We start from the raw sequence: 22,943 nt of genomic DNA on the forward strand, positions 1-22,943 counted from the left end.
TATAGATATATACTGAAGTATTTATGATTTAAATAGCATGATGTCAGCAAATTGCTTTAAAATACTAGAGCAAAATAAAAAAAATACTGGAGTAGACAACAACAAAAAGAGGAGTAAATGTATGAAAAAGACTGCAAAGTATAAAATATTATCAAATGTACACTCAAAACTGGAAATAATAGCAAATCTGCAATGTTCCATAATATAGTGTGATATATATATGTGTATATACATATATATCATATATGTATATGTTATCACATGTATACACACACACACACACACACAAATATCCAGCTTCAAATTTCAACTCTGACTCATGATATGTGTAAATCAGTCAAGAGTCAAGTCACCGGGGCACCTGGGTGACTCAGTCAGTTAAGCATCTGCCTTTGACTTGAGTCATGATCTCAGGCGCCCTGCTCAGTGGGGAGTCTGCTTCTCCCTCTCCCTCTGCCTTTCTTCCCCACTCATGTGCATGCTCTCTCACTAAAAAATAAATTAAATTAAAAAAAAAAAAAAGGCGTCAAGTCACCTCTCAGAGACTCAGTTCCTCATCTCTAAAGAAATAATAATAGCCACTTCAGCTAACTTACCCAGTTATCTTAAGGCTCAAATAGGGATACAAATGTAAAAAAAAAAAAAAAAAAAAAAAAAAAAAAACAACCAACAACTTGATACACTACAAGCATGACTATTAGCTATTTTTACCATAATCTAAAATAGTAAGAAAAGTAGATGGTCACAGATAAAGTATACATATGATTTCATTACAAGATAACTGCATATACAAATATCAATACAAAACAAGTGTCTTTAATATTCCCTTCAAGTTCAAAATTTCCAGGCTTTTCTATTTATAAATGAAATCACGGATTTGAAATCACAACAGTCTTTGGTAGTACCCTGAATAATCACCCATTTCTCTCCCCTATCTTACAGAACAATAAAGATTAAATTATATATCTAAAAATACACAGATAATTTAGCGGAAGAGCTGATACTAAACATTCCTGACACCCACTGAGTCCAGAGCTCATTTCCCTACTCAGCTGCATAAATAAGTAACTTCATGATTTTGAAAACTTTGCTCACTATGTTCAGAGTTGGACATTTGCACCTTAAATACTTAAAAAGCTCCATAATACTTGTTTTCCTCAAATATATTTATACTGATACTCCCAAATATCACTAGTCTCCCAATATGAAGAATCACTCTGGTTTCTAATTACTGCATGATAAACAAACTGACACTAAATTAATAACCAATTCTTGTGATGAGCTAACTAGGCTAACCAAGACTATATAAATAATACACACACACACACACACACACACACACAACTGAACAAACAGGAAGATGTATCAAATAAATAAATATAGGGACGCCTGGGTGGCTCAGCGGTTGAGTACCTGCCTTTGGCCCAGGATGTGATCCTAGGGTCCCCGGGATCAAGGCCCATGTCAAGCTCCTGCAAGGAGCCTGCCTCTCTCTGCCTGTGTCTCTGCTGCTCGCTCTCTCTCTCCTTGCCTCTCATAAATAAATAAATTTTTTTAAAAAGATAAGTAAATATATTATAGCTGATTCTAGAGCTGGAGTAGAGAAAGTACAAGATGAGCCTGGATTATTTTACTGTGCTAGAAAAGAAGGAAGTATTCCAAAAATAATAGAGAGAAATGAAAAGAACACAGAAGTCAGCTTAAAGGGGCTCGTATTTGGCCAATTCAGGAAATTTGTGGGGCTTTTTTTATTTTTCAAATCCGGAAGTTGGAACATCAGGGTAAATAATTACAGAAACAGGGCGGCCTGGGTGGCTCAGCGGTTTAGCACCGCCTTTCAGCCCAGGGTGTGATCCTGGAGACCCGGGATCGAGTCCCACTTCGGGCTCCTTGCATGGAGCCTGCTTCTCCCTCTGCCTGTGTCTCTGCCTCTCTCCCTGTGTGTCTCTCATGAATAAATAAATCTTAAAAATATATATATTACAGAAACAGACTATGATCTACTGAATAAACAAGGAATCTGTAACTGATATAAACTAATTGAAAGTTTGATGACAGAATATTTACATAGTCTCAAAGAGCTACCCCGCAAAACACTTACTGGTTTCAAAAGGAAAGAGTAACTTTACAGTGAAGAAATGTAACAGAAACTATCTTAACCAAGTGATCTACATGAACATCATTAGTAATGCGACAAATCAAAATGGTGTGGCGCCTAACAGGATGCAATAAGAGCATCCCCATCTATGTTTTTTTTAAGATTTTATTTATTTGAGAGAGAGCATAAGCACAGGGGCAGGTGTAGGGGCAGAGGGAGAAGTAGACTCCCTGCTGAGCAGGGAGCCTAAGGGACTCGATCCCACACCCTAGGATCATGACATAAGCCAAAGATAGATGTTTAACCAACTGAGCCACCCAGGCACCCACATCTGTAATACTCTTGCCAAAGTGGTAACTTAAATCTAATTATGAGAAAATATCAGACAAATCCAAATTCAGAAAGGGTTCTATAAACCACCTATCCTATAATTTTTGAAAATGTCAATGTCATAGAATCAAGTAATGACTGAGGAATTACTCCAGATTGAACACTAATGAGACATGACTAAAATGCAGTATGTGGTTCTGAACCAGATCCTTTACCAATAACAGACATGACTGGAACAAATAGTGAAATCTGAGTGAGGTCTGAGGATCAAATGGTAGTATATGCTGTCCTGATTTTGATGGTCATATTGAAGTTATGTTAGAAAATATCTTTGTTTATAGAAAACAGGGATACCTGGGTGGCTCAGTCAAGCATATATATGCCTTCAGCTCATGTCATGATCCTGGAGCACAAAGATTGTGCCCCACATTGGGCTCCCTGCTCAGCAGGGAGTCTGCTTCTCCCTCTCTCTCTGCCCCTCCCCCTGGTTCCTGCTTCTCTCTCTCTCCCTCTCTCTCTCTCTCAAATAAGTAAATTTAAAAAAAAAGAAGAAAATACACAATGAAGTATTCAAGAGTTATGAGGTACTATGTTAGCAACTTATTCTAAAATAATTCACAAGAAAAGAAAGTTCTCTATTACCATACTTGCAACCTTTCTGAAAGTTTGAGACTTAAAAAAAATTTAACAGTTTAAATATTCTCAAGAAAAAATAAAATAACCATACTGTTTCATAAACATTAGAAAAATATGGGTACCTGGCTGGCTCAGTCAGTAGAGCATATGACTCTTGAACTTGGGGTTGTAAGTACAAGTCCCACAAAATCTTGGGGTACCTGAGTGGCTCAGGTAGTTAAACATCCAACTCTTGGTATGGGCTCAGATCACAATCTCATGGTGGTGGGATCCAGCCCCAAATCGGGCTCCCCTATCAGCAGAGAGTCTACTTAAAGATTCTCTCCCTCTGCCCTGCTCCCCCATGTGCCTGCACATGTGCACTCTCTCTCTCAAATAAATAAATCTTTAAAAAAAATAAATGGAATCTTAAAAAAAAATTATATTATCTATAAGTGTATTTTTAGGAACATATAAAGAAAGAGGCAGAAATAACAGAACCACACCTAAACAGGTTCAGAGAATGCCTCCAGAAAGTGTGGGAAACTTTTCAGACAAAGTGGATTCCAAAAATTGTTTCATCTCTTGTCTGAGAGGCAAAGTAGCATAGCTGAATGAGCAGGGACTGAAGTCAGACAGACCTGGGTTTAATTGCTGGCCCTGCCACATAGTATCTAGGTGATCTGTACCAAACCCCACAAGTTTTCAGAAATCCTTACTTTGTAAAAAATAGGAATAATATCCTCTACCATGAAGTTCTGTGGTGAGTATACTAAATGAATTCATTTAAGAATCATTGTATTGGGGTGGGGCCACTTGGGTGGTTCAGTTGGTTAAGTCGCCACTCAGGTCATGATTCCAGGGATCTAGGATCGAGTCCTGCATAGGAGCCCTTGCTAGGAGGAGAGCCTGCTTCTCCCTCTCCCTGCCGCTCCCCCTGCTTATGCGCGCTCTCTCTCTCTGTCAAATAAACTTTAAAATCTTAAAAAGAAAAAAAAAAAAGAATTACTATATTGGGGTGCCTGGGTGGCTTAGTTGGTTAAGAATCCAAATCTTGATTTCAGCTCAGGTCATGATCTCAGGGTTGTGGGATCTAGGGGATCTAGCCTATGTGGAGCCTGCTGGCTCCTGCACTCTTGCTCTATCTCCACCCCCACCCCCCCAAAAAAAGAAGCTATGTAAGCTATGTAAAATTAGCTGATGTCTGGGACATAACAGACATTCCATAAGTGTAAGTGCCTAGCATAGTGCCTAGCACTTAGCAGGTACTTAAAAAAGAAAAAAAAAAGCTACTTAAGAGAAGGAGAACAGGTAAGGAAAAGAAGAGCAAGTGATGGCAAAAAAAGAGAAAATGGAGAAGAGTCAGAGGTAAGAGTGGGCACCTGGATGAAAAAGGCCTGCTATCTAGAACACAGAAGCATGAACTTCTAGTGATGGCTGTCTAACAACAGGGCAATCCGTCATGAAAGGTAGTAAGCACCTATCAATGGCTCATAGCAGAATGCTCCAAGAGAAGATTGCTAAATTAAGCAGGAACATAAACTTGGTGAGAAGCGACATCCTATGTGGATATGGGGTGGGCAGGCAGGCTTACTTGGAGAAGAGAACAAAGGAAACCTTGGGAGAAAGCCACTGTGCTGAGGGTGGGACACTCAGAAGCAGAACCTCTTACTGTAAAAATGGTTCACTCAAACATTTTAGATCAGAGTTAATTTTTGCCTCCAAGTTATTTAGGCTGCAAAAATGTGAAAACATATACTCATGTCCTCACAATGCCTTATATAGAGTTAAAGCTCAAAATTATCAATCAAACTAAGACAGAGAAACTGAGAAATTATGAGAAACTTTCAAATATGAATCTGACAATGACTGTCAGTTAATAGAGCAGGATTTTTTTAACGAACTATTTTAGTATAAAAACATTATTTCTCCTAACTAAACTGTTGACTGAACCACCAGCCCCTGAAGATTGCTTCCACTGTTACAAATACTTTGGGGATCCCTGGGTGGCGCAGCGGTTTAGCGCCTGCCTTTGGCCCAGGGCGTGATCCTGGAGACCCAGGATCGAGTCTCATGTCGGGCTCCCGGTGCATGGAGCCTGCTTCTCCCTCTGCCTGTGTCTCTGCCTCTCTCTCTCTCTCACTGTGTGCCTATCATAAAAAAAATTAAAAAAAAAAATACTTTGATTTTCAAACAACAAACTGAAACCTTCCAGTTCCTATTACGGTAACCAGGCAACACTGCTATATAGCCAGCCTATTACTGCACACTGAATGTTAGCCCAAAAGACGGCGGAAGTCTACATCACACCCTCAGGACAGCAATTACAGTTCTATGATTTCCCTCCCATACAGGTCACTTCTTGCATCATGCCATCATCACTAATAGCTGCCTAGTGCGTCTGCTCGGCAGATGATCCTATTTCGGTGTTACACCCAGGCCATTAAAATGACATCATTTTTATATTAGTGGAGTGAGTAAGCAAACCACATCGCCAATAATAAGAGCAATCCATGTCAAAAATAAGCTAAACCAACCAGTTTAAAACAATTGCTAGAGGGAAAAAAAGTCAGTGGTTAAGTATATCAAGAAAATCTGAGAATGAAGTTCCTTAAACAAGACAAAAATAACATAATGACTCATTCAGTTTCAATATGGATTGTTTTTAGGCACAAAAATTCAGTGTACTTTGTATGCAAATGATTTTAAGATACGCTCTCCTAACAAACCATACATAATATCTGAGTACAATTTTATAAATGTAAAAATGCTATATTGTTCTATCTGCTGCCTTTTAAGAGTTTTACTATACTTATGCCACAGAACTAAAAGAACAGGAAAAAAGCAGAGACTGGACTAAAAGGTAGAAACAGACAAGGATTAAAACTAGGCTCTAAGAAAGCATTATGCAAAAAATGACAAGAATATTTGTTCTCCCAGAAAAATCTTCATAGGAAGGAAAACAGAAGATCTCTGGCTTCAGTTGTACAGATGCTATATATGAAAAGAATATTAATTTCCTAGCCAAATCTGTGAACCAAATCTTTTCATCTCTCAAATGAGGATTAACTGTACAGTGTATCTCAAAGGACTGCTGACAGGATAAAATGAGACAAACCTTGAAGAGTTAAGAGTACTTGAAGGCATGACTTTCTTCCTACTGTGAAACTAAAAATATGGCAGATTCATACCCTGTATTTGAAAGACATTTAAAGGAACAATTTGAACTTCAAAAAAAAAATGATAGGAATAGATTATAATATATTGAATAAAATGATAGAGACAGATGGAAAAGAAGGAAGGGAGAGAGAACTTTATTTACAGTAGGATGTCAGCTAATATGGAATAAGAGTTTAAAAATTATGATATTGCAAAGACCAGAGTAACAACTGATCCAGTAAAGTTAATTAATAGTTGCTAAAATAGTGAGTAAAAATTTGATGGGGAAGAGGATATCTATATAATCTCAAAGTATCTCCCACAAATCACTTATTAATCATAGGAAAAATTTTAACTTTACAGCAAAACTGGTAATCATCACCTTAACCAAGTATCAAAGCTAACAGCATCAGTGAGTCACACCTCATCTATGCCTCATAGTATGATAAACTGAGGACAAATATTATTTATGTGGTATTCCTGCCAAAATACATAATCTAAATCTAAACAGGAAATACAGATTAAAAGACATTCTATAACAAATGGTCTAGGGCAGCCCACGTGGCTCAGCGGTTGAGCACTGCCTTCAGCCCAGGGCCTGATCCTGGAGACCCGGGATCGAGTCCCGCATCGGGCTCCCTGCATGGAGCCTGCTTCTCCCTCTGCCTGTGTCTGTGCCTCTCTCTCTCTCTCTCTCTCTGTGTGTGTGTGTGTGTGTGTGTGTGTGTGTGTGTGTGTCTCATGAATAAATAAATAAAATCTTAAAAAAAATGGTCTATATTCTTAAAAAATGTCAAGGTCATGAAAGACAAAAAAGATAAGCTGAGAGATCTTTCCAAATTAAAGAAGACAAGAGGGATGAAAACTAAATGCATTCTGTGATCCTGAACCAGAAAAGTTTATATAAACAATAATACTAGCACAATCAGTAGAATTTGCATAAAGCTTGAGATTAGTACTAGTATTGTATCAAGGTAAATTTCCTGATTTTCAGGATTGCATTGTGTTTATAGAAATGATATCTTTTTTTTTTAAGATGTATTTATTTATTTAAGAGAGAATTTGTGTGAGTGCAGGGGCAGGAGGAATGGGGCAGGAAGAGAGAGAATCTTAAGCGGGTTCCACACCCAGCACGGAGTCGCACATGGGCCCCAATTTCACAACCCTAAGATCATAACCTGAACTGAAATCAAGAGTTGGATGCTTAACTGAGCCACCCAAGTACCCCAAAATTGTGTCCTTCTTCAGAAATACACTGTAGTATTTAAGTATTACTTTAGTGGAAAAGGGCATTATGACTGCAATGTACTGTTACATGGTTCAGGAAAAAATAATACATGTGTACAGAGCGATAATGATAAAGCAAATGTGGGAAAATGTTTACTATTAGTCAAACAGGAAGAAATTTGGAAATTCTATTTTTTTTCTTTTTTTTTTTTTAAGATTTTATTTATTTATTCATAGAGACAGAGAGAGGCAGAGACACAGGCAGAGGGAGAAACAGGCATCATACAGAGAGCCCTCACGTGGGACTCGATCCAGGGTCTCCAGGATCACGCCCTGGGCTGCAGGCGGCGCTAAACCGCTGCGCCACCAGGGCTGCCCTCTTTTTTTTTTTTTTTTTAAGTAGGCTTCACACCCAGCATGGAGCCCAATTCAGCGCCTGAACTCTCAACCTGGTATCAAGACCTCAGCTGAAATCAAGAGCCAGTCACTCAACCCACTAAAGCACCCAGTTGACCCTACATTGTTTTTATAATTTGAGGGGTAAGTTTAAAATTGCTGGAGTGTTTGGATTTTGTCCCAACCCAATGCTTTCCCACAATTCTCTTTCTCACTGAAAGGTGCCAGCATCTAATCTTGCTAGGGACTGCAGGTGAGGGGAGAATGGTAAGTTACTGTTTTACTCATAAAGTTTCAGTTTTGCAAAGTGAAGAGATAGGTGAATGAATGATGGTGATGGTAGTGTAAGAGAATATATTTAATGCCACTGAACTGTACCTTTAATGACTACAATGGTAAATTTTATGTTATGCTTATTTTTTAAATTTAAAAAAATTTATTCAAATTTAAACCCCAAAAAGGTTCATGTGTATTTTACAATTTTTTTTAATTTAAGAAAAAGTTAAATATAGGCTTACATGGCCCTAAAATTTTATTCCTAGGATAAATACCCAAGAGAACTGAAAACATACTTCCAACCAAAACATGTAAACAATTATTCACAGCAGCATTATTCTCAACAGCCAAAGAAACAATACAAATGTTGAAAGAGTCACCACAATTCAAATTTAAGGGGTGAATTCTTTATAATAACAGCTTTACTGAAATATAACTCACATACCATGCAATTCAACCAGTTAATGTATACAATCCAAATGGTCTTTGGCATATTTATGTATGTGGCACAATCACCACAGTTAATTTTCCAACATATTCATCATTTCAAAGAGATGCCCTCTTGCTACCAACCACGTATCCCTCTATCTATACTGGCCCTAAATACCTATTAATCAATTTTCTGTTAGATTTATCTGTTACAGAAATTTCATATAGACAGAATCATATATGTACATTTTTTGTAACTCAACATGTTTTTGAGATTCATCCAGGTGTAGTGTTTATCAGTATTTTGTTCCTTTTTATGGTCAAAGAATATTCCATTGTATTCTGTTTATCCACTCATCAGTTGTTGAGAAAGTCATTTGGGTTGTTTCCACCTTTTGAGTATTATGAATATTGCTGCTATAAACATTTATGTACAAATTTTGTGTAAGTATGCTTCAGTTTTCTTGATAGATACCTATGAGTGGAATTGCTGGGTCATATAGTAAGCCTATCTTTATTTTTTGAGGAACTGCTCAACTGTTTTCCAAAGCAGCTGAGGCATTTTACATTTCTACCAGAAATGGAGGAGAGCTCTAATAATACCACATCTTACCAAAACATCCAATCTTTCACTAAGCCTTTTTTATTTTTTTTTAAGATTTTTTTTTTAATTTTTATTTATTTATGATAGGCACACAGTGAGAGAGAGGCAGAGACACAGGCAGAGGGAGAAGCAGGCTCCATGCACCAGGAGCCTGACATGGGATTCGATCCCATTCGATCACGCCCTGGGCCAAAGGCAGGCGCTAAACCGCTGCGCCACCCAGGGATCCCTTTTTTTAAGATTTATATATTTATTCATGAGAGACCAGAGACAGAGAGGCAGAGACACAGGAAGAGAGAGAAGCAGACCCCATGCAGGGAGCCTGATGTGGGACTCAATCCTGGGGCTCTGGGATCACACCCTGGGCCAAAGGCAGATGCTCTACCACTGAGCCACCCAGGCATCCCTGGTTAAGCCTTTTTTAGTATAACCATCTGAAAGGTGTGAAATTGCATCTCACTGTGGTTTTGATTTGTATTTCCCTAATGACTGAAGATGTTGAGCGTTATTTTGTGTTTACAGGCTACTTGTATATCTTCTTTGAAGAAATGTCTATTAAGATCTTTTGCCCATTTTTTGGTATTATTTTTTGTTAGGTTGTACAAGGTCTTTATACAGTCTAGACATTAGACATATGATTTGCAAATATTTCTTCCCGTTCTGTGGACTCTCTTTACTTTCTTGATAATGTCCGTCTAATCACAACTCTTCAATTTTGATGAAATCCAATTTATTTTTTTTGTTACTTGTGCTTTCGTCCTATCTAAATTCCATTGCCAAATTCATGGTCATGAAAATCGATAACTATGTTTTCTTTCTAAGAGGTTTATAGTTTTAGCTGACATATTTAGGTCTTTGATACATTTTGAGTTAATTTTTACATATGGTATTAGTTAAGTTTCCAAATTTATTCTTTTGCAGATGGATATCCAGTTGTACAAGCACCACATGTGGAGCAGTCTATCCTTTCTCCATTGAATGGTATTGATACCCTTTCAAAAATCAGTTGACCAGAGACACATGGGATTAATTTTGGGTTCTCAATTTATTTCATTGATCTTTACATCTATCTATTGGTGTTTAGGAGTAAGTTCTGAAATCTGCTAGTGGACCTGTTACTGTGTTGTTCTTTTTCCAAGGTGATTATGGCTCTTTTGGTTCCCTTTAAAAATCCATATAATTTTCAAGTACAAGTTTTATACTTCTTTTGTTAAATTTCTTAGTATTTTATTAGGGTTTGGGTTTTTTTGTATTTTATTAGTTTTGATGCTATTAAATGGACTGTTTTCTTAATTTCATTTTCATATGGCTCACTGCAAATATATAAAAATACAACTAATTTTTTGAACACTGATATTGTATCCTGCAACCTTGCCAAACTTTATTACTTCTAATAGTTTTTTAACAGATTCCTTAGGATTTTTTATATATAAGGTCAAGCAAACAGGGATAGTTTTACTTCTTCCTTTCCAGGATGGATGCCTTTTATGTCTTTTTCTTGCCTAAGTGCCCTGGCTAGAACCTCTAGTACAATGACACAAGAACATAGCTGGTTTGTTCCTGATCTTCCGTGAGGAAAACATCCAATCTTTCACTATTAGTATGTTGGCTGTCAGTTTTTCATAGATGCCCTTTATCAGGCTGAAGTTCTGTTCTACTCCCAGGTTTAAGTTTGTTTGTTTGTTTGTTTTTTAAGATTTTATTTATTTACTCATGAAATACAGAGAGAGGCAGAGACACAGCGAGAGGTAAAAGCAAGCCCCATGCAGGGAGTCTGCATGTGGGACTTGATCCCGGGACTCCAGGATCATGCTCCGGGGCTGAGGGCAGGAGCTAAACCACTGAGCCACCCAAGGATCCCCTTAAGTGGTTTTTTAAAAAAAGATTTTGTTTATTTGAAAGAGTGAGTGAATGAGAGAGAGTGCCTGAACAGGGGGAGGAGCAGATGGAGAGGGAAAAGCAGATTTCTCATGGAGCAGGGAGCCCGATGCAGGGTCAAACCTGGGACTCTGGGCTCATAACCTAAGCCAAAGACAGATGCTTAACTGACTGAGCCACCTAGGCACCCCTTAAACTGTTTTTCTAAAGATTTCATTTATTTATTTGACAAAGAGAAAAAAAGCAAGCACAAGCAGGGGGAGCAGCAGAGGTAGAGGGAGAAGCAGGCTCCTCACTGAGCAGGAGCCTGATGTGGTGCTGGATCCCAGGACTTGGGATCATAACCTGAGCTAAAGACAGATGCTCAACCCACTGAACCACCCAGCACCCCTAAAGTGTTTTTGTGTGTGTGTTTTTTTAAAGATTTTATTTATTTATTCATGAGAGAGAGAGAGGCAGAGACAGGCAGAAGCAGGGAGCCATACGTGGGACGCGATCCCAGGTCTCCAGGATCACACCCTGGGCTGCAGGCGGCACTAAACCATTGTACCACCTTAAAATGAAATTAATTGGATCTGTCAAATGCTTTTTCTAAATCTATTTTGAGATGGTCATGGAGTTTGTCCTTTATTCTTTTTTTAATTTATTTTCAGATGTTGAACCAACTTGCATTCCTGGAATAAATCCCACTTGGTCATGGTGTGTAATTCTATTTACAAATAGCTGAATTTGATTTGCTAGCATTTGGAGGTTTTTTTTCGGTGTTTTTTTGTATCTTTTTTTAAAGATTTTATTTATTCATGAGAGACACAGAGAGATAAGCAGAGACACAGGCAGAGGGAGAAGCAAGCTCCATGCAGAGAGCCTGATGCAGGACTCGATCCCGGAACTCCGGGATCATGCCCTGACCCAAAGGCAGATGCTCAACCGCTGAGCCTCGCTTTTGCTAGCATTTTGTTAAGGATTTTTACATCTATATTCACAAAACACATTGGTCTAGAGTTTCCTTCTTTTTTTTTTTTTTAAAGATTTTATTTATTTATTCATAGAGATGCAGAGAGAGAGAGAGGCAGAGACACAGGCAGAGGGAGAAGCAGGCTCCATGCAGAGAGCCCAACGTGGGACTCGATCCTGGGTCTCCAGATCATGCCCTGGGCTGCGGGCAGTGCTAAACCGCTGCGCCACCAGGGCTGCCCTACAGTTTCCTTCTCGTGTGAGGTCTTTGTTTGGTTTTGGTATTACACTCATACTAACCTCATAGAATGTGTTGGGAAGTGTTCACTCTTCAATTTTGGGGGGAAATGAAAAACTGGAGTTCCTATTTAAATGTTTGATATGAAGCCATCTGAGTGTGAACTTTTGTCAGTAGGTTTCTGTTTTTTCATGACTAATTTAATTTATTTATAATAGGTCTACTCAGACTGTCTACTTCTTATTGAGTTAGTTTTGGTAGTCTGTCTCTTTGAAGAAATTTGTCCATTTCACCCATCTAGAACTCTATTAACCTACGATTATTCATAGTATCCTTTGATAATCTTTTTTATTTCTACCACATTGCTATTAACATACTCTCTCTTCTAATTCTAGCAATTTGAATCTTCTCTTTCTTTCTTGCTCTTATGTAACTAAAGGTTTGTCAATCTGATCTTTTCAAAGAACAAGCTTTTAGTTTCACTGATTTTTTTCTATTGTTTTTCTATTCCTCTCTCATTAATTTCCACTCTAATATTTCTCATTTCCCTCTATCTGCATGCTTTATATTTAGTGTACTCTTCTTTTCCTAGTGTCTTAAGAAGGAAGGTTAGGTTACTGATTTGGGATCTTTTGACTTTTACCATAGGCACTTAGAGCCACAAATTTCCCTCAAAGCATGCATTAGCTACAAGCCATCAGTTTTCTATATTGTATTTTCATTCATCTCCAAGTATGTTTTAATTTCTCTTTTGATTTATTCTTTGACCTGGTGGTGATATGGGAGTATACTGTTTAATTTCCACATATTTAGAGATTTACAAAATTTCTTTCTGTTACTGAATTCTAATTTAATTCCATTGTGGTTGGAGAACATACTTTGTATTATTTCTATCAAAAAGGTGAATGTGGGGTATGTGGTTGACTCAGTGGTTGACCATCTGTCTTGTTTCAGGTCATGATCCCAGGGGTCCTAGGATGAAGTTCCACATCAGGCTCCCCTGCAGGGAGCCTGCTTCTCCCTTGCCCTATGTCTCTGCCTCTCTCTGTGTCTCTAATGAATTTTAAAAAAAAGAGAAAAAAAGTGAATGCTACTCTGTGAATCTTATTTTAAAGCACATTCATGACAAAAATCACAGACAAAATGCCATTAGGCAATATAAATACTAACCATAGCTATGTATCATACTCTTTATTTACTTGAGTCTGCAAAATTTTTGATAGATTTACCATTTTCAAGTGGTTCAAATTTTTACTCCATTTTGAGCCTCTACAAATGGTGAAGAAAACATACAAAAACCCCACTTAAAAAATAGCAAAAAACATGAGTTTATTCTGAAGAGAGGAAACAGAAATGAAAAACAACTATGAAGCCTCACTAGTAATCTTTAAAAATGGAAATTTTTAAAATAATTATTAAAGAATGAAAAAGAAATTTAAAGAAAAACATTTTCCTCCTACCAGATTAACAGGTTTATCTTCTGCTTTAAAATACTAATATTCATGCCTCCTTTGTCATTCCATATATAATTGTGGGTTTATTTCTGGGCTTTCTAATTTTTTTTTTTTTAAGATTTTATTTATTTGAGAGACACGGAGAGAGAAAAGCAGAGACATAGGCAAAGGGAGAAGCAGGTTCCATGCAGGGAGCCTGATGTGGGACTTGATCCCGGATCTGGTATCACGCCCTGAGCCAAAGGCAGATGCTCAACTGCTAAGCCACTCAGGTATCCCTGGACTTTCTAATCTGTTCCATTGATCTAAGTGTCTATTTTTGTGCCAGTACCACAATTTTGATTATTACAGCTTTGCAGTATATCTTGAAATCTGAAATTGTGATACCTCCAGCATTGTTTTTTCTTTCTTAAGATTATTTTCGCTATTCAGGGTTTTTTGTGGTTCCAAACAAATGTTAGTATTATTTGTTCTGTGTAAAATGCTGTTTGTATTCTGACAGGGATGGCATCAAATCTGTAGATCACTTTGGGTAATATGGATATATTGTAGAATACATTACAGGAAAAAGACAGTAATGAATGACGTTGGGATGACTGGACAGCTACATGCAAGAGAATGAAACTGGACCAGTTTCTAACACCATACATAAAAATAAACTCAAAATGAATTAAAGACCTAAATGAGACCTGAAACAACAAAAATTCTAAAAGAGAACATAGGCAACAATTTCTCTGACATGGGCCATATCAACAATTTTTCAGAAAGGTCTCTTAAAGTAAGGGAAACAAAAGCAAAAAATAAACTAGTAGGATTACATCAAAATAAAAAGCTTTTGAGCGGCAAAAGAAACCATCAAACAAAATGGCAACCTTCTAAATGGGAGAAGATATTTGAAAATGATATATCAAAAAGGAGTTAATATCCAAAATATATTAGGGGCTTCTACATTTCAACACCAAAAAACAATCCAGTTAAAAAATGGCAGAGGACATGAACAGACATTTTTTCCAAAAGAGACATACAGATGCCCAAAAAATGCATGAAAAAGAAGCTCAACATCACTACTCATCAGGGAAAGGCACATGAAAGCCACAATGAGATATCACTTATACCTGTTGGAATGGTTAAAACCCAAAATACAAGAAATTAAGTGTTGACATGGATGTGGATCATACATTGTTGATGGAAATTTAAATTGATAGAATCACTGTAAAAATAGTATGGAGGTTCCTTAAAAAATTAAAAAATAGGGATCCCTGGGTGGCGCAGCGGTTTGGCGCCTGCCTTTGGCCCGGGGCGCGATCCTGGAGACCCAGGATCGAATCCCACGTCGGGCTCCCGGTGCATGGAGTCTACTTCTCCCTCTGCCTGTGTCTCTGCCTCTCTCTCTCTCTCTCTCTCTCTGTGTGTGTGTGACTATCATAAATTAAAAAAAAAAAATTAAAAAATAGAAATACCATATAATCTAGTAATTCTACTACTGGATATTGCCCAAAGGAAATGAAAACACTAATTTGAAAAGATATATGCTTCACTATGTTTATTGCAGCAATGTTTTCAATAGCCAAGATATGGAAGCAACCTGTCTGTTGACAGATGAGTGGATAGGGGAGATACAGTGTGTTTGTGTGTGTGTGTGTGTGTGTGTGTGTGTGTGTACAAGTGCAGCCATGTACATACACACATATGTGCAGCCACATGCACACACACACACATAATATCTGCAAGGATATTATGCAGCCACAAAAAAGAATGAGACATGCCATTTGCCACAACATGGATGAACCTAGAGGGTATTATCCTAAGTGAAATAAGTCAGAGTGAGAAAGACAAATAAATACCAACTGATTTCACTTACACGTGGAATCTAAAATAAATCTAAAATAAATAAGTAAACAAACAAGCAAAAAGCAGAATCAGACCTATACCTCATTTGTTCTGTTTGGGGAAGCATTGGTGGGATGGGCAAAATGGGTGAAGGGGAACGGGAACCAAAAAATCAGTAATATCCAATGCTAGAAGGATACAGTGAAATTAGGCATTCTCATACACTACTGGTGGTCCTATAAACTGGAACACTTTGGGAACCAATTTGGCAAGAAGTATGAACAGCCTTAAAAAAAATTAAATGCAAAAAAAAAAAATTTAAATGCTTTCAACTAGTAATTCTACTATATATAGGAAATAAACCTAAATACAGAAAATATTTTAGACTAACAATAATCACTGCAGTATTATTTACAATTTAAAAAGTGGTTACAATATAAATATCCAATAATAGTAGAATGGTTAGGCAAACTGTGGCTTAATTATTGAACAAAATATCATGCATCCATTGAAAACGTCTACAAAATATTTACAGTATAAAAATACTTCTGTTATAATGTCAGTGAAAAAGCAAAATGCAAAATTGTATATAAATTATTAGAGCTATATTTTTTAAAATAGCAAACAATCTATGTACAGAAAAAAATTAGAAAGCAATATACCAAAAGGTTAATAATGGTCACTTCTAGAGAGTAAATTAGAAGTGTAGTTCTTTCTTTAATCTTGAATATAATCTTGAATAATAATTTTTATAATAAAATGTTTATTTAAAGCAAACTGAAGAAACTGCTACCTCAAGCAGAACAATCCACTTTGAACACTTTTCTCACAAGCATAACCTCACAGATACGTTACTCTCTCCAATGGAGATATACTTAATCTCTCAAACACATAATCCCTATTTTTCCGGTTAGGCTTTTAATATTGTACTTGCCCAAGTCTTTTTGGTTTGTTTGTTGTTGTTGCTGTTTATTAAGATAAATGAAACATTCTTTTTCCTGGGGCTTAGAAATAGTCTTCTAATTCCATAAATACAATACTCTTCCACAATTCAAACACATTTGTCTTCTTATAGTCTCAAAAAAAAATTCATCAGAAAGATTAAAAGTAAAACAAATTCTACATGGTTTAGAAGCTGCTGTTATATACACAAGGAGGCTAATTAAAAGCTGCAAATTAAATCAGAAGGCTAAGTAATATACACAGACTTATTTTATAGTTAAGGGGGAAAAAAACTAAAAAAATCTTCCCAAACACTTGTTTCTTTGTAGTTGGTCTGTTTATTGAGGCAATAAAGCATAATAAAAAGATGGGCTTTGGAATCAGAGACACTAGAGTTTATACCCTGGTTCTGCAACTTCCTAGCTCTGTGAAAGCTTGGGCAAGTTAAACTCCCTAAACCTCAATGCCCACTTTTGTACAACAGGGATAACAGTACTCACCTAAAGGACTACAGAGAATACATGAAAAGCTGGATACAAACTACCCTAGTAAACAGAGTACATGTATTAAGCACAATATACATGGCAGCTACAATAGTCATTTTCATTTCTTTTGGGAGGATGAGGAAGTTCATTTTATAACAAGTTCCTCAGCTTTATAACTATTCCAACATCAAGAAACAGAAGATAAGGCAGCTCTTAAAACCAGTAAGCGTCCTTGCCAATTCTCAGTTACAGATTTGGATTGGAGCTAAGCAGAATTTACAGCTCATATTACCTCTTCAGGCAATGCAAACTAGTAAGAAAGATGCAACCCTGTATCTAACCAACATGCTCTTACCTTGCAGGCTACATCAACTAATCGTATCTGGATAGCTTGATTCTCTGGGAGTTTAGTGCCAATTGCAAGCAAGGTGTCCAACAGTTGAGCGAGGACTTGATGAGACTCTAGAAAGGAAGATGAAAAGTTGGATTGCAGAATTTCAAAAGGAGATCACCAGAGAAACTAAATTTACTTGGGTAAAAAATGTAAATTTTGGTTAGCTAAGTTCCTCTCCGTGATCCTTGATTCCCCTCAACCAAAAGCTAAGTTCCTAAAGGGATCATGTCTAAAACTTTGAATCCGGGGCACCTAGGTAGCTCAGTCAGTTAAGCAGCTGACTTTGGCTCAGGTCATGATGTCAGGGTCCTGGGATGAAGCTCCACATCAGGCTCCCTGCTCAGTGGGGAGTCTGTTTCTCCCTCTCTCTCCTCCTTCTCTTCTCTTCTGCATCTCTCTCCTTCTGCCTCTCTCCCTGCTTGTGTTCTCTGTCACATAAATAAAACCTTTAAAAAATAATAAAAATTTAAAAAATAGAACTTTGAATCCTCCATAGGATTGGTCACAGTACTCCAGAATTGTTCAGTGCCAGATTAACTAACTCAAGGGCTTTTCATGGTCTTCCAGATAAAATCCAAATTCCTTAGCAAGGCGTACACATACGTACATACATACATACCAGTCCCTCCAGAGGTCTAGCTCTGTCTGCATTTCTAGTCTCATCTCTTAAGTCTCCTCTAGCACCCTTTTCTCTAATTACTTATGATTTCATGCCCTCCTTTGCTCAGGGTAACTTCCCCCGAGAAGGCCTCCACCCACACCCAAGTCCATTCTCAACCCCACTCCCCAAGGAGCACCTACAAATCATGAAGTATTACCTGCTATACAAAACTTATGTGTCTATTTTAACTTACATAATAAAATGTGTAGTTACTATCTATTCATAGGACACTAATTTCCTTTTACCATTATTAAGACAGTCTCTTTAAATTAACTAAAACAAAAAAACAAAAAAACCTGTCCATTTAAGAAAAATATTAAGTAAACCATAGTACACAGGCGAAACAAGTATGTCAAAAATGGTGTGTATAACATAAAAAAAGACTAAAGCTCAGAAAACATTGGCAGGGCACCTGGCTGGCTCGGTCAGTAGAGCATGCAACCCTTGATCTCAGGATTGTGAGTTCAAACCCCATGTTGGTTGTAGAGATAACTTAAAAATAAGATCTTAAAAAACAAAAACAAAAAACTGGTTACATAACCTCTTAGTAAAACTTCTAGTTAAATATAACAGATTGAACACATCTTTTATTACTTTTTCCTAAAACTTCATTAATATAAGAGTAAAGGGATTCCCTGGGTGGCGCAGGGGTTTAGCGCCTGCCTTTGGCCCAGGGCGCGATCCTGGAGACCCGGGATCGAATCCCACGTCGGGCTCCCGGTGCATGGAGCCTGCTTCTCCCTCTGCCTATGTCTCTGCCTCTCTCTCTCTCTCTGTGTGTGTGACTATCATAAATAAATAAAAAATTTAAAAAAAAATTTAAAAAAATATAAGAGTAAAGAAATTAGAAAGGTATAAACCTACAAAGACCAAAAAAAAAAACCTCACAAAAAAATTAAAAAAAAAAAAAAACCTCTGGAGAATAAAGGTCAAATTTTTCAGAGATGGAAAGCATCATAGATGAAAAAAATCTTTGGCAAAATGGAGAACTCTAATTAAAAGCCTACTGAGAAGGATAACCTTAAAAAGCAAAAAAATTTTAGCCATAACCCCCTAGAAAGATTCAGGAACTGGGAGATTTAAAGCAACACCAATAAAAAGCAAAAAAATGGGGATAAGGTAGGGATTTATCTAAGGTCTCTGTAAGAAGCCAGTTGGATCTCTGCCTCTCTCTCCCTATACTATACATTCAAGTTGCCACTAAAACAAAGGTTTATTATAGAAATAGACCAGAAAGGACCCATTTGGGGGATACCAGATAACGACTGGGAAGAAGACATAGTCAAGGAAAGGAAATTGAGAGAGTAACATACTGATAAATGAAATACTTTCTCCCCTCGCTAGCCCCGCTTCAAGAGATTTGACTCCAAAAACTTGGCAGCCAGGCATCTGTCTTCCTAGCAGAAGATTGATGAATTCCAAAATGGAAAAACTGATGAAAGACTATAAAATTTAAAAGTCCTCCTAAAGAGGGTCATCCTACAACAGAGGTAAGCCCTGTCCCTTAACACAGAACTACCAATCAGCTTGTTAGTGTCACGTCTTAAATTTAAATGCAAAACCAAAGATCCTCAATAACTTTCAATACAAAAGAGGCCACAAGGAGTAAAGGTACTTCAAGAAGATAGAAGAGACACGAAGAAATTTCCAATGCTACCACAACACCCTTTAATTTATTTGTACAAAATGATTCTATATAACATCCATGAAAAGTTACCTTTTTAAGCTTAACTCTTGCTCCTGATAAATCATAAATCTAACCTAAATTTTAAGTCCCAGTCTCTTTCCTGAGTTCCAAACCTACATTACAACTGCAAGTTGGATGGACATCTCCACAGTGATAATAAATAAATCCTCAACCTCTCTTCTCTAAATGATCCAGTTCATCAAACCAAATTCCTCAGAGCCATAAAATTATCTTTATTTATTATTATTTTTTTTAATATTTACTTATTCGGGATCCCTGGGTGGCGCAGCGGTTTAGCACCTGCCTTTGGCCCAGGGCGCGATCCTGGAGACCCGGGATCGAATCCCACGTCGGGCTCCCAGTGCATGGAGCCTGCTTCTCCCTCTGCCTATGTCTCTGCCTCTCTCTCTCTCTCTCCCTCTGTGACTATCATAAATAAAAATTTAAAAAAAAAGATTTATTTATTCATGAGAGACACGGAGAGAGGCAGAGACACAGGAAGAGGAGAAGCAGGCTCCTCACAAGGAACACAATGTGGCACTCGAATCCAGACTCCGGGATCACGCCCTGAGCTGAAGGTAGATAGATGCTCAACCACTGAGCCACCCAGGTGTCCCTAAAATTATCTTTCTAAAACTAGACTTGATCATTCCATGCCTTTGCTCAAAAAAACTACATAGCTCCCAATGCCTACAAAGTTACATTCAAAATCCTCAGCACTCCAGACTACCTATCCTTTGGCTTTAAAACATTTTACCAGTTTTTCCTCCTAAAGCCCCTCACTCCCTGATCTCTCATGAAACAATTCAGTTTTTCAAATATCTCTTATACTTTCCCAGTTCTCTACTTTTTATCATAATGTTCCTACTTCTTGGCAGTACTTTTGCCCATGTCTGCCTTTCCAAATTTAATTCTTCACTAAGCCTTTCTAGACCCCCCTTTCCCTGTCAGCACTCATTTCATCCTCTCTTCTGTTCCCACAGTATTCTGATTATACCTCCTATACAACAAACTTTGTGTCTTCATTGCTGGTGTGATATGTACTAGAGAAGCAGATACACCCAACACCCTCAAAGTGACTAAGCTCAGTTCTTGCCAAGGAGTTGCAGAACTCATATACTGATAAACTGAAATGAAAGACTTCCAGAGGGTGGCCCATACTGTTGGATTTGAAAGTGCACACTAAACTGATAAATCAAAGACTCCTAGCCTGTGCCTTATTATAAGCCACAGGGAGACTTTGGTAGTCACTTTATCTCCCTGGAGTTCGTGTTGCTCAACAACAAAATAAAGGGCATGAACTATATGATCTTTATGGTGCCTTCCAGTTCTATCTTCTACTCTGAATCTAGGTAGGCCAGGAACTAAAAACCAGGAGGAGACTTAAATTAAATCTCTCAGACACATTAGGATAGGGGTGCCTGGATGGTTCAGTCAGTTGAGCATCTGACTAGTGGTTTTAGCTCAGGTCATGATCTCAGGGTCATGAGATCAAGGGATTGTCTCTGAGTTCCATGACCATTTATTCACTCCACTCAGCGTGGAGTCTGCTCAAGATTCTTTCCCTCTCCCTCTGCCCCTCCACTCACTCTCGCACACACTCGCATGCGTGCACGCGTGCTCACTCTCTAAAATAAATAAATTCTTTTTAAAAAAAGAAATCTTAGAAAGTTTAACAAAAAGCAAAACAGCTATTTCCATGTATACTGCATAATTTGAGTCTCCTTCTTTTTTAAGGTTAGGATGAGATTTGCATCCGAATTAACTCTTATCATGTTTCTATTTTAGAGGTAAAGTGTTTCAGTTAAACCATGGTCTATAAGAAAAAGCACTGCACTAAGTTCTCAGTTCCACTACTCTTTAGCTAAATGAACTCACTTCAACTCGCTTCATCTCTCTAGGACTTAATTTCTATCATCTGCAAAATAAAGGCATTAGACAAGATGATCTCTGTAAGGCCATTTATAGCTGAATAAGTCTATCGTTCTATGACTGAGGCAATGTAATTGTTTTGGTACTTTTAAAACAAATGGATCTTTTCTTTTTTTAATCACCATCTACAAGAGAAAAAAATTAGAAACGTGCTACTGTATCTATTGGTATTTAACATATTATCAACACCTCTAATATTATGAAGATGATATAGAAACATGGAAAAATTGTATATAATGTTGAGTATAGTAAAACAAAAAACAGTACATTCCCTATAAATGTATATAAGTTAAAATATGAAGACACTGTTTTGGGCAGCCCAGTTGGCTCAGTGATTTAGTGCTGCCTTCAGCCCAGGGCATGATTCTGGAGCCCCAGGATTGAGTCCCACGTCAAGCTCCCTGCATGGAGCCTGCTTCTCCCTCTGCCTATGTCTCTCTCTTTGTGCATCTCTCATGAATAAATAAATAAAATCTTTTTTTAAAAAAAAAGAAAACACTGTTTTAAGGTAGTAGCAGAAGTATTTTTAAAATTTTTTCTTTATTGTCACTATAGTAGTGTTTCATTAAAATAGACTCCCCTCTGGAAAAAAATTTTAAAGGCATAGTCTTTGTGTCCTGTGAACTAAAAGTCTTGGGTCAAAATTCAGTATAAGTTAAATTTTAATATGAAGTTATTTCTAACAAAATTTTTAAAATTCTCAACTTCAGCCAATGGGCCACATATGTAAGATATTTGTAATCATTAAACATTGTACAATAAATGAACTTGGATTGTCTGAGTTCCCTGGCCCTTTATTACTCTTATAACCTCTTACATTTATAAATTAAATATTGTCCAATATTTAAAGTCATATTTATCTAACCATGTATACCCCAAATGAAATAAAACTGTTCTTTGAAACTATAACCAATTCAAACAAAATTATATTTTTAGAAAACAGCAACAAAGGGTTTCTTTTTATTTAATCTTAAAATAAATATTAAAGTGAGGCACCAACTCTGTAACAGAATCTTGTGCATAAATTAAACCAGATAAATAATCAAAAGAATTTTAAAAATGAAATAGTTCTCCATTTTACCTAAAAGCCGAGAGCAATTTTAGTGGGCATCCATGAGGAACAAATTCGACAACAATAACATGTGAGAGCTAGATGTCACTTTTATACAGGAACTAAATTCTGAAAGACCACATCATCAAGACAGCACCTCTCATGGTTTGAATTAGCATGGTACAGTCAACAAAATATCACATACATACAGAACATCACCCTGTTACATACAATGTAACCTTGAACAAGTTAGTTAGCTCCTCTGAGCTTCAGTTTCCCCACCGAAAATACAGGGACAACAAT

At 37.2% G+C, this 22,943-nt stretch overlaps 1 protein-coding gene across 2 annotated transcripts in view; it reads right to left on the reverse strand.

The window, feature by feature from the left end:
- INTS4 (integrator complex subunit 4) overlaps window positions 1–22,943 on the reverse strand; it is a 111,966-nt gene that overhangs the window by 68,623 nt on the left and 20,400 nt on the right. For both annotated transcript variants that reach the window (XM_055320452.1, XM_055320451.1), the window contains exon 4: window positions 17,271–17,377. In XM_055320452.1, the coding sequence (XP_055176427.1) occupies window positions 17,271–17,377 (107 nt within the window). The remainder of the gene's footprint in view (window positions 1–17,270; window positions 17,378–22,943) is intronic.

The sequence above is a fragment of the Nyctereutes procyonoides genome, unplaced genomic scaffold (genome assembly GCF_905146905.1).
Source record: "Nyctereutes procyonoides isolate TBG_1078 unplaced genomic scaffold, NYPRO_anot_genome, whole genome shotgun sequence".
Lineage (NCBI taxonomy): Eukaryota > Metazoa > Chordata > Mammalia > Carnivora > Canidae > Nyctereutes > Nyctereutes procyonoides.